At 46.1% G+C, this 12,257-nt stretch overlaps 1 protein-coding gene across 1 annotated transcript; it reads right to left on the reverse strand.

Annotated features, from left to right (window-relative positions):
* Positions 1 to 2,592: 2,592 nt before the first annotated feature.
* Positions 2,593 to 8,676, reverse strand: Rps14 (ribosomal protein S14). The gene is made up of 5 exons (XM_008849396.3): positions 8,523 to 8,676; positions 6,401 to 6,551; positions 5,534 to 5,695; positions 3,466 to 3,542; positions 2,593 to 2,720 (listed from the first exon to the last, which is right to left on the reverse strand). Exons 2-5 carry the CDS (start codon positions 6,547 to 6,549, stop codon positions 2,653 to 2,655), a joined length of 456 nt encoding a protein of 151 aa, XP_008847618.1. The 5' UTR covers positions 6,550 to 6,551; positions 8,523 to 8,676; the 3' UTR covers positions 2,593 to 2,652.
* Between the last annotated feature and the right edge of the window lie 3,581 nt (positions 8,677 to 12,257).

Below are 12,257 nucleotides of genomic sequence, written 5' to 3' on the forward strand. Positions count from 1 at the left end.
TGGCCCACCTCTCGAAGTTGTGTGCCATATACTGCCTGGAAGCCAGACAGGATGAAACCACAAATTTGATTTTGGAAGAATGTTAGGTTTACCACAAAGTTGAAGAGAACAGTGTTCTCATGTACCACACCCAGCCACCACTGCCACTTCCATCTGCCGTTAGTTTGTCAGAAGACAGGAAACTGGTGCATACCGTGTCTGGTTGTTCTGTATCCTGTATCTCTGACGCACATGAATTACAATTAAAGGACTATTTTGCAATGTCCTCTAATTCAGTTATGGGTTTCCCTTGTCTAGGCTGTGACCATAGGCCTTCTGGGAGAATTCTAAGATACTCTTGCCATCACATCCAACCAGAGAGCACACGGATGGACATGGTTTCACAAGTGGCATCAGCCTTCCTTGGTTGTTGGTTCACTGGCTGCTTCACAGGGAAGCTTTGTCCTTTTCTACTTACACATTCTGTTCTTTGGGAAGTCAGTTATTCAGTGTAGCATGTTAGGAGTGCTACCCAAAGTAAAAACCTCAAATTGCTTGGAATTCTTTTGCTAATATTTGTTAAACAGCCCCTCTCAGCCCGCCTTAGGAAAACTAAATTCAGTGTTGATGTCTGATTTATCCACACATTTTTTTCTCAGACAGGGTCTTTCTGTAGCCCCAGCTGGCCTGAAACTATGTGAACCAGGCCGTCTTTGAACTCTGATCTGCCTGCCTCTGCCTCCCCAGTGCTGGGATTAAAGGCATGTACCATCATGCCCAGTTCACATTTCATTTTTAAAAATGTATTTTGGGGCTGGAGAGATGGCTCAGCGGTTAAGAACACTGACTGTTCTCGCAGAAGACCGGGGTTCAATTCCCAGCACCCACACGGCAGCTAACAACTATCCATAACTCCAGTTCCAGGGGATCCGACAGCCTCTTCTGTCCTCTGCAGGCATTGCATGACACAGGTGCACTTACATACATACAGGCAATACACGCATACACATAAAATAAAAAAAAATTTTTTAAGTGTATTTTATATAATAATGTGTCATGATGTTTTTGTGTCAACAGCAGGACAAGTTGTTGGTTCTCTCCTTCCACCATGTGGGTCATAAGGATTGAACTGAGTCACCATGCTTGGGTGTAAAAACTTTTACCTGCTGAGCCCTCTCCCCAGCCCACACCTGATTAACTTTGGATTTTTGCAAAGCAACAGAGTGCTTAACTGCTGAGCCACCTCTCCAGCCCCCATACTTGATTCTTAAAGTTTAGTATGTTTGATTTGTCCACTAGGTCCAGGTCTCCTGGGTTCTTCAACCGAAGGTTGGGGGGGACATGACTGTGGAGTATGTGCATCCAGACAATGCAACAGTATTTAGCAAAGGAATGGAGCACTGTGGGTGGGTTTCAGATTATGCTAGCTAAATGTGGCAGGGAACTCCTGTAATCCCAACACCTGGAAGACCAAGCAGGATCCCAATTCCAGGCCAGCCTGGGATACAGACACATATTAAAAAACAAAGTACAATTCAGGAATCAAACCTTTGCCAGTGTGCTAGAGAGATGGTTCAGCAATTAAAGAGTATTTGCTGCTTTTCCAGGACCAGAGTTCAGTTCCCAGCATCCAGGTCAGGTAGTTCTTGTACAACCTTCTATTTCCCTATCTGCACCAGGCCTGGCTAATTCTACTCCCTTCTCCACTCCTATAGCAATCCCTTCCAGAACACTCAGTACCATCTGGTACCACACTATATCCTTGAAGTTGGCTGCAAGCTTCCGGAAAGCAAGAATCCTATCTTTTTATTGCTGATGAAAATAGGACCTGGTATGTATTTGTGGGGTGATGGAATCTGTATGTACTTTATGTACTGATGTAGACCAGCCCCCAAGCTCTAAGTGAGGCAAGGCAAAGCAGAGCAAGCTACCCATTCTGCACAGCCGGTGTGGGGGGAGAAACACACCCACACGGGTTTATATATGGCTCAGGTCTGGAAGGCTCTTCTGCTCAGGCTACACCTCAACCAACAGTTGCCCCTCTGCTCTAGCCCTTTAAGAACCAAGTTGGCTGTGGTGATTCACACCTGTAATCTCAGCATTCAAGAGGCTGAGTCAAGAGGATTGCCATGTGTTTGAGGCCAACTTGGACTACACAGTGAGACTGCCTTAAAAAAGGAACCAGTCCACTCTTAGAATGAATATCCAAACAGCTTCACTTTGTTTTGTACCAATCTTGCCATGTAACCCTGACTGGCCTGCAACTCCCTATATGGACCATGCTGGCTTCCAACTTGTGGTCTTGCCCCTGGCCTGCTGAGTATTGGGGTTACAGGTGTTCACCACAAACATCTCCACTGTCTTCAAAGCCACGGTCTGAGTGACTGGCTAGGACAAATTAATGCCACAGACCTGCAGCCTCAGCACCTCTCCCAGTTTCTTTTCCAAAAAACCGTATTGCAGAACCCAGGCTTCCCAAGCCGTATCAGAGGCTGAACCAATCCTGCCTGTAGTTCAACATATTCTGTCTGCTCTTTTGTCATGGCCCCCAGGACCTAGAAAGCATCAAGTAAATTCGCCTCCCTGGATAGTGCCTTCATGACAACACTAGAGTCAAATGAAAAAGCTTACAGGAAGCAATTTATTAACAGAAAATTATCTGAGAAGTCCTGTTCACAGACGGCGACCACGGCGACCCCCCTTCCTGCGGGTGCTGTCAGAGGGGATGGGAGTGACATCCTCTGTGGGGAGAAGAGAAATCATCATTACCTGGAGCTGCATGAGACCCCAGGGGTCTAACCAGCAAAGATCCTGTTGCTCCCCTAAATATATTCCCCCCTGGCAGTCAGTAAGAGCTGCCCCATCTGCTACTTCCTCAAATGTTCCCATATGGTCTTCCTCACTTCCATAAGGGCAACAGGCTCTGAGAAAGTACAGATGTTAGAGGTTAAAGACACCTCAAAAAAACAACCACCAAAAAAAAAAAAAGACACCTCCAAGTTTCCAACACAGAGCCCACCGACTCTAGAAGAAAACACCCCTAGCAACTGTGGCTGTTTCCTCTTCAATAGGTAGGAGGACCAAAGCATCTTTAGACAAAGAGGTGGTTGGAACTTTAGACTGCAAGGTCAGGAGAAATAACTGCTTCCTAGGAGCTGTAAAGGCCCAGCAGATGATAGATGTGGAAATCATCAAATAATGAAGGAGTCACTACTCCTTCGTTTGGGTTGTCCCAGGGGGCATGCTCCAACTACTAAGCAGAGACCAAGGCTGCTGAAATCAGATTCAGAAATGACACTTAGCTAGCCCAATAGAGATGGAAAAGACGGACATGTCACCAAGTATCTAGAAATGAGATTTCCAGGTTCCTCTTGTAAAACTAAGTGCCAACAGTCACCAGACAAGGCTTGAATCCACTGGGTACAGCAAATGATTTAAGGGGTCAGCATTTCAAAATCAACCCAATGTTAGCCGGAGGAGGCTTACCAATCCGTCCAATTTTCATCCCTGAGCGGGCAAGAGCTCTGAGGGCTGACTGAGCTCCAGGTCCTGGGGTTTTGGTCCTAGGAAATGGAAGAATTGTTTGCCACATCAGTGGGAATTCTCCTTAGAGCCCCAACCCCTAGAATAGTTCAGGGATCTACATATGCTCTGTGAAGGGGCCAAAAAAAAAAAACCCAATTAGACTGTTGGCCACCGTGTCTTTTGTATAGTACACAATCTCCAACAAAAATTCCTTAATTCCTTTCAAGTTGAGTATGGTGGTGCATATTTTTAATCCCAACACTTGGGAGGCAAAGGAGACAGATGTGAATTCAAGGCCAGACAGGGCTATATAGTGAGATCTTGTCTCAGTCCTTTCAAAAATACCATAAACGCTACGTGGGGGCTGGAGAGACGGCTCAGCGGTTAAGAACACTGACTGTTCTTGCAGAAGACCCAGGTTCAAATCCCAGCACCCACATGGTAGCTAACAGCTGTCCGTAACTCCAGTTCCAGGGGATCCAACAGCCTCTTCTGTCCTCCGTGGGTACTGCACGACACAGGTGCACTTACCTACATGCTGGCAGTATACACATATACATAAAATAAAATAAGTAAAATATGGAAACAAGCCAAAATGACTGTCACCCCAGACTGTACAAAAATGAACTGGGCTAGACGTGGTGGTGCATGCCTTTAATCCTAGCAGAGGCAGGTGGCTCTCTATTAAGTTCAAGGCAAGCCTGGTCTGCTCCAGGACAGCTGGGGCTACAGCAAGACCCTATCTCACTAAGACCAAAAATAAATAAATAAATAAATAACTGCAAGTCACTTGGCCTGTGGGTTCACTTGTCTAGCTCTGTATTTAGTGTGGTAACTTTATGGCTGTCACTTAAGGTGTGCCTTTTTTGGGGGGGGGGGTCTCATGTAGCTTAAATTGACCTTAAATTCACTATGTAACCAAGAATAACTCTGAACTTTTGATCCCCTTGCCTCTACTTCCTGGGATTATGGATGAGCATCACCAGTCTTTGCAGTGCTGGGGACTGAATCCAGGGTCTTGTGCATGCCTGGCAAACACTGTATTAACCAAGTGACATCTCCATCCCATGCCACAGTTTAAATCACACTTCATCACCAGCTCCACACTTTTGCTGCCTAGCATTTCCCATATCCCCTGCTGCATGTTTAAAGCCTGACTCTCCTACAAGGTGAAGTGCTGAGCAAGGCAGCTATTTAGTATCTGAACAAGTTCCTGTAATTCAGTGGTCATTCAACAAAGTAGAGGCAGGGAGACATGTAGGAACAAAACATTAAAAAAATATATTTTAATCTGGGTGTGGTGGCACATCTCTTTAGTCCCAGCACTCAGGACATAGAGGATCTCTGAAAGTTCATGGCCAGCCTGGTCTACAAAGTAAGTTCCAGGACAGCTGGGGATACAGGGAGACCCTGTCCCAAAAAGACCAAAAACATTTTTTATTTTATTTTTATGTGTATGAGTATACTGCCTGCATGAATATAAGTGCACTTGTGTCATGCAATGCCCATGGAGGTCAGAAGAGGGCGTTGGATTTCCCCTGGAATTGGACCTGGGTCCTCTCCAAGAATAGCCAGTGCTCTTAACCGCAGAGCCATCTCTCCAGCCCCGAAAACATACTATTTTTGGAGAGACTACATAGTCCAGGCTATCCTGAAACTAGCTCCTACTGTATCTGCTCCCAAGTGGTAGGATTATAGACATGAGCCTGGCTCAACAGTTAAGAGCACTGGCTGTTTTTGCAGAGGACCCAGGTTCAAATCCCGGCACCCACATGACAGCTAAAAACCATAACTCCAGTTCCAAGGGATCTGGACTCCTTGTGACCTTCACGTGCATTGTACAACATGGGTGCACTTACATATATGCAGGTGATACACTCATACACATAATAAATAAAATACTAAAAATAAGAACTAAACATTCTTTAGAAAACGCCTAAAACAACAACAGAAAATCAAATCTCAAATCCACATGCCCCAGGCCCCAAGCCCAGTGGACCTGCTGCCTCCCAGTCCCAGTCTTCTGTACCTGTTTCCTCCAGTGGCCCGGAGTTTGATATGCAGGGCAGTGATACCCAGCTCCTTGCACCTCTGGGCAACATCCTGGGCAGCCAACATGGCGGCATATGGAGAAGACTCATCTCGGTCAGCCTTCACCTTCATTCCACCAGTCACTCGGCAGATGGTTTCCCTGGGGACAAAGGCAGAAACATGTGTCTTCATCTCCCAACAAGTAGTTAAGGTACTTATCCTGTCCTAATCAGTAGAGTGCAAAAGCTTAGTTAGGTTTGACAGCAAATACTGGCTAAGCATTTAAGCACTCATCCTGATTCTCGATAAGACAATCCTGAGTCGTGTCTTCATAGGGCTCACAGGTTAGTGGAGTTGAAAGCCCCGAGTTGATAGTAATAATCAGTTTTGCATTTAATCCCCACAGTCACCCCCACCATTATCTTTACATATGAAGAAACAACTCTTGCTGGGGATGCAGCTCGGTCGGCAGAGGGCTTGCTTAGCATGCAAAGCCCTAGGTCCAATCCCAAGCACTACATAAAATCACTGCACAGGCGAGTGGAGGCAGGAGCACCAGTTCAAGTTCATCCTCAGTTACACAAAACTGTCGCCAAAAACCCAAAACACTTGGAATCAATCTCATCAAAACCTGCTAATAATGGCAATCAGAACCTGCACCCATGGGTTGACCCATGGCCCACTGCTGCCCCTACACAGTTAATTGTTAATTCTTAAGGTCACAATGTACATTTTCTTTTTTGTAGTTCATGGGAAACTGGGCAAAATAGTAATTCTTTATAGAGTTCCCTAAATTGCTATATTCAGTTATGGGGCTAATCCCCCAACCCCCACCTGTTTTGTTCCTCTCTGCTCAAGTACTCACTTGCCAGAAAGATCAGTGACATGGACGAAAGTATCATTGAAGGAAGCAAAGATGTGGCAGACACCAAATACGTTCTCTCCTTCAGCCACCTGAGGTCCAAGGCTGATGACTTGTTCTTCCTTCTTTTCCTTTCCCTTTCGAGGTGCCATGTCTGAATGGAAGGAGAACCCCAATGTTAACAACTGACAAAGGGTTTCTAGAACACTCTTTCCCATTCTCCCTGTACTTGGAGTCTACGAACTGGCAGCCAAAAAGAAAGATGGCAAAAGAGCCAACTTCTCCAGAACCAGAGCTCAAAGCATATGCAGGATAAGCCTACGGTTAGTTCTACCAGCAGACCACGAGCACCTTTAACTTTCACCCAGTTGACATCCAAGGCACACAACATACTAGCTCAAGGCCTCTGAGACCAAGTTCAACTGGTAGCTCCAAAACTGGGGCAATCAGCTCTCTTCTCTGCCCGTTAGCACTCCCAAGACAGAAGCTAGTGAGTTTTTATCTGTCTAGGGTGACACACACAGCAAGGCAGAGATCACAACCAGGTGAGGTGTTTTCCATCCACAAGCAGTACTTAAATGCTAGGAGCAGCACTTCTAGGTTTCCTGGCCCCCAGACACCATTTACAGTGTAAGTTGAAAAAAGCCCAAAGACAAAATTTGAAAAGGTCAAGGCCCAGGTCTGCCCTAGCACTGGCCCGAAAAATCAAAGGGGAGAGAAAAAAACTCACTGCCTGAATCCTCCAACTCTTCAGCTTACCCTTAACCAACACAACCTTCAGGCCTTACCACCTCCACCCAATGCTCCAGATAGATGCCACCCCCCATCTAAATGCTTGTCCCCACTCTCCAGCAATGTGCCTCCTGACATCCTCTCACTGGTGTTTAGGACCAAACCCTTAAAACTTTTACAAGCATCAAACATTAAAGGTACTACCAAGCCTTCCAGGATGTCTACTGCGAAAGATCCTTATCTGCAATCTAGAGCTCACCCAGTAACTCTAACCAGTAATGTGAGTGCAGTCACACTGTCACAGGACCCCAGGGAAAGGCACTGCACCAAGGTTGAGGATGTGGAAAGCTAGAACGAGGCTATTTCTTACCTAAAGCCCAGGGAAACCTTCTGACTATCTAAGGCTTAAGTACCAGAGCAAATTATCAACACCTTCAGAAGAAATGAGTATGATAGTGAAAATTAAGAGGCCCTGTCTAGGATCCTGACACAATGGCAAAATCCATCTCGATCTTGTACTCTCTTCCCTAATACTAGGATACCTCTACTCTACAAATACTACCTCAGACCTCAAGCAGCATGTCTTAAGTGAATTTGGGATCACTCTACTACTGCCTTGCCACAGAAAGTTCAAGAGCAGGTATTGAGTATACATAGTCACCTGCTCCTACCCTCAAATTAAGATTAAGAGCACAATTCCAGAGAGGTAGGTACTGTAGGAAAGGCACACAAGTCCAGAGTCGTGTCTGGAGAAACCTAAGGAGGCTTTAGGAGAGCCCAACCAAATATGCATTCCATGACTTACAACATACTCAGGCATGGTGTCTGCTTCGCAGTTTCTGTCTCTACAGACCTACAGTGGGGATGAGGGAGTGATCGCCCAGAAAACTCTAAGCATAGACAGTCCTATCTCTCACTGAGTATCCTAACCGACCAAGTGTCCGATTCGCCACAGTACTCCGCGGACGGGAACCACTCAATGCTTTGAACCCTCACTTACACATAAGGAGTGCGTTTACCACTCCTATTCTCCCAAGTGAGAATACAAACTTGCATTAGGTCCGGGCCTGACTGCCCAGGAAGCTGTGGGACTACAGGCCTCCACGTGAGACCAGGGTCTCCGCTCCCCAAACACGCATGCGACGGCCATGGCGAGAGCAGGGCCCGCATCCGCACCGATTCCCACTTCAGACTTCCCTCTCGGGCCAGAAGGCCAAGCCCCAGGCACGGCGCACTCCTGGGCCGACCCGGCAGCATCGCAGCCGGCGACCGCGCGTGTCTCCCGCGCCCTGGGCTGGGCTCCAGCCAAACGGCCCCAAGTCTGCGTCCCGACCCCGGCGGAGCCCCCTGGCCACAGGATGCAGCACGATGGTCCGCGCCCGAGCCTCCTTACCTGCGCGTAGTCTCCAGACTCCACCACCGGAAAGAGAGAGCAGGAAGGGGCGGGCAGACGAGTCACTTTCTTGCCCCGGAAGTGCAGTTCTGAGGTCACGGAGACCGGCTGGCTCCCGAAGATGCCTTTCTCACTGTTTCCAGAAAGATTAAGACCCACCCGTGAGGAAAATGGTTTACCGAGGGACTTGCGGTGACTGGTTTTGCCTCTCAGACCGTTTGGAGCGGACGCATCAGGGGGGAGAGGCGGGCCTCGGCTCTGCGGTCTCAGTGGCCGAGGCTGGACGGACTTCCGCCATTCTTAATGCAGGCCTGGCAGCCTGGAGGCGACAGCGCCGCTCGTGGCGTGGAGGGGAATTACAACAACAAAGCCGGTCACAGTGCTTCTTGAGCCTCCTTTGCAGCGCTCAGGGCGATGTAATAAATCAGTGAACACGTCTGTGTTACCCTAGGCTTAGCAACTTACATATGTTGTTTCAGTTATTTACCACATCAAATAGATTAGTTTTGATTTCCCTCGTACGGATAAGGTGTGTTAACTGAAACCACATATTTGAGGCTGATTGAGGGTTATGATGTAAAATCCATATATTTAATAGATGTCCCTCTAATAACAATATTGAAAGACTTGGAACAATTGGGAGAACGTGTAGCTAGAGATGTGGAAAAAGGCCAGGAAGTGTACGTAGCAGACCTTGACACAGACTGGATACAGTATAACAGTATACACATAACATGGACACACCCATACATACATAGATACATATTATCCATATAATGAGGGGCCAAAGAGATGGCTCAGTGGTTAAGAGCCCTGACTGCTCTTATAGAGGATCCGGGTTCGATTCCCAGCACCCACATGGTGGCAAAGAACCGTCCTTAACTCCAGTTCCAGAAGAGTCCAACGCCCTTTTCTGACCTCTGAGTCATTGCATGACATGGGTGCACTCACATCCATGTAAGCAGTACACTTGTACACATGAAATAAAAATAATTTAAAATTTTATATATTGTATATTGGAATTTTCACCATTCTGGAAATTTGTCTTTTTAAAAATGTGCTGTTGAAACCAGGTGTGGTGGCACATGCCTTTAATCCCAGAACTCAAGAGGCAGAGGCAGGCAGATCTCTGAGTTCAAGGCCAGCCTGGTCTACATAGCAAGTTCCAGGCCTGCTGAGTCTACAGGGAGACACTGTCTCAAAAAAGACCAAATCAGGGTCTGGAGAGATGGCTCAGCAGTTAGGAATACTGGTTGTTCTTGCAAAAGACCAGGGTTCAAATCCCAGCACCCACATGGCAGCTAACAACTGTCCCTAACTCCAGTCCTAGGGGATCCGACAGCTTCTTCTGACCTCCGCAGCATTGCACAACATGGGTGCACTTACCTACATGCAGGCAATACATGCATACACATAAAATAATAAAACTTTTTTAAAATGGCCAAAAAAGAAAAAAGAATGTGTTGTTGGGACAGGAGATACGGCTCAATGGTTAAGAGCACTGGCTGTTCTTGTAGAGGACCCAGGTTCAGTCCCCAGTACTCACATGGGAACTAACAACTGTCTGTAGTTCCAGTTCAAGGGAATTGGAGCCCTCTTCTGACCTCCTTGGGCATTGCATGACACAGGTGCACTTACATATATATAGGCTATATACTCAGACACATAAAATAATAAAGTATATTTTTTAATTGTGTTGCTCTCAGCTAGGCATGATGATGTACCGCTTTAGTCTTAACACTCAGGAGGCAGAGGCAAGCAGATCTCTGTGGGTTTGAGTCCAGCCTGGTCTACATACCAAGTTCCAGGCTGGCTAGGGCTACACAGTGAGATCCTGCCTCAAAAATAAATAAATAGCTGTGTTTATTGTAGGCAATTCACACAATCCAAAAAAATATGAAGACCAGGGGTGTAGCTCAGTGCTCAAGTACTTTTCCTAGCATGCTCAATCAAGGCCCTGGATTTGATCTCCGGTACTTTTTTTCACAGGTAAACTTTATCACAAAAGTCATCAAAGGCACTACTTTCAAATTCCATCCTGACAATTTAACCAATATTTTTTATTGAGTCTACAAATAGTTATCAGCTGTAGGTCCTTGGACAAAAATCAGAACCTTTCTGGGCTTTAGTTTTCTGATCTGTAAAATGGAATAACAAGAGCCAGGCACATGCCTTTAGTCCCAGCATTGAGGAGGTAGAAGCAGGCAGATCTCTGTGAGTTGGTCTACGTAGTGAGGTCTAGACCAGCTGGGACTACAGGGAGACCCTGTCTCAAAAAGACCCCCCAAAATATAACAGTAGTGTTGTTTTTTTTCTAGTATATTGAAAATACATCTTCAGCTGGGCATGATCACACAGTCCTGTAATCTCAGTACTCAGGAGGCTAAGACAGGAGGACCACAACTTCAAGGCTAGCCTGGGCTACATAGTCAATTCTTCACCAGCCTGGGATACATGAGCCTGTCTTAACAAGCAAGCAAACAAACAGCCATATCTTTTTATTCAGTGTGGATGTATATGATATGTGTAGTGTGTATTTATGTGTGTGAGAGCAGCTTCCCACATGCCATGTGCCATGAAGAGGTCAGAGGACAGCCTTGAGTGTCAGTCTTTGTCTTCCATCTTTTATTTGAAGCAGGGTCTTTTGTTGTTCACTGCTGTAAGGCCAGGTGAGATGAGCCCCGAGCTTCCAGGAATTCTTTCTTCACCTCCCATCTTGCCGTGCACGTTGGCACAGCATCTGGCTCTAATGCTGGTTTTAGGAATTGGAACTCTGGTCCTCATGCTTATGTGGCAAGCACTTTATTCATTGAACCATCCCCCCAGCCCATACAAACAGCTGTATCAGGCTTCTACTCTGTGACAATAATAATAGTATTTAAACACACTTGAGACCTGAATAGGAATTAACTAAATGAAGACTAGTCTTGTTAGAAAGATCCATTCATACAAATGCTCTGAGGTGGGAAGGTGCCTGGAGAGTAAGGAAACTAAAAATTTCCCAGTATGGCTGGGGTGTTGTCAGTGGGGGAAGAGGGCTAGAGATCAGTTTGAAGGACTGGCAGAGACTTTTTTTTTTTTTTTTGTCTTTTTGAGACAGGGTCTCTCTATAGCCCCAGCTGGCCTGGAACTCACTATGTAGATCAGGCTGGCCTTGAACTCAAAGAGATCTATCTGCCTCTGCCTCAAGAGTGCTGGGATTAAAGACATGTGTCACCACACTCGGCCGGCAGAGCCAGTTTTACAGAGTCTTTCCTCCCTGTTTGTTGCTGGGTCAGTTTTTTACATCTCACCCTACTCCATGTACTTTCAACACCAAGTACAAAGAATTTGTTTACTATTGGGGCTGGAGAGATGGTTCAGTGGTTAAAGCACTAGCTTTTCTTGCAGAGGACTTGGGTGCAATTCCCAGCACCCACAACAACTATCCATAACTCCAATTCCAGAGGATCCAATGCCCTCTTCTGACTTCCATGGGCATTGCACAATACCAGTGCAGACATATAAAATAAAAATTTAAAAATAAAATATTAAAAAAATAATTTGTTTACTATCCATTCTCATAGCTTATTAATTTGTCAACAAGGACTTACTGAGCACCAGGAATAACTCTGGTGGTATAAATACTTGAGATGTATCAGTATCAGTGATGCACCAAATCAGACAATCATCCTCACCATCTTCAAATAAGTACATTTGATGAAAGTGTGTACACACCCCTTGAATTTGCTGCAA

The sequence above is a fragment of the Nannospalax galili genome, unplaced genomic scaffold (genome assembly GCF_000622305.1).
Source record: "Nannospalax galili isolate Female #2095 unplaced genomic scaffold, S.galili_v1.0 scaffold704, whole genome shotgun sequence".
NCBI classification, from domain to species: domain Eukaryota; kingdom Metazoa; phylum Chordata; class Mammalia; order Rodentia; family Spalacidae; genus Nannospalax; species Nannospalax galili.

Coding starts and splice junctions, on each gene's coding strand:
- Rps14 (XM_008849396.3), bottom strand. CDS start 6,549: ATGGCACCTCGAAAGGGAAAGGAAAAGAAGGAAGAACAAGTCATCAGC. Junction 5,696..6,400: donor GTCACTGATCTTTCTGGCAA/GTGAGTACTTGA, acceptor CTTTGTCCCCAG/GGAAACCATCTGCCGAGTGA. Junction 3,543..5,533: donor CGGGCCACTGGAGGAAACAG/GTACAGAAGACT, acceptor TCCATTTCCTAG/GACCAAAACCCCAGGACCTG.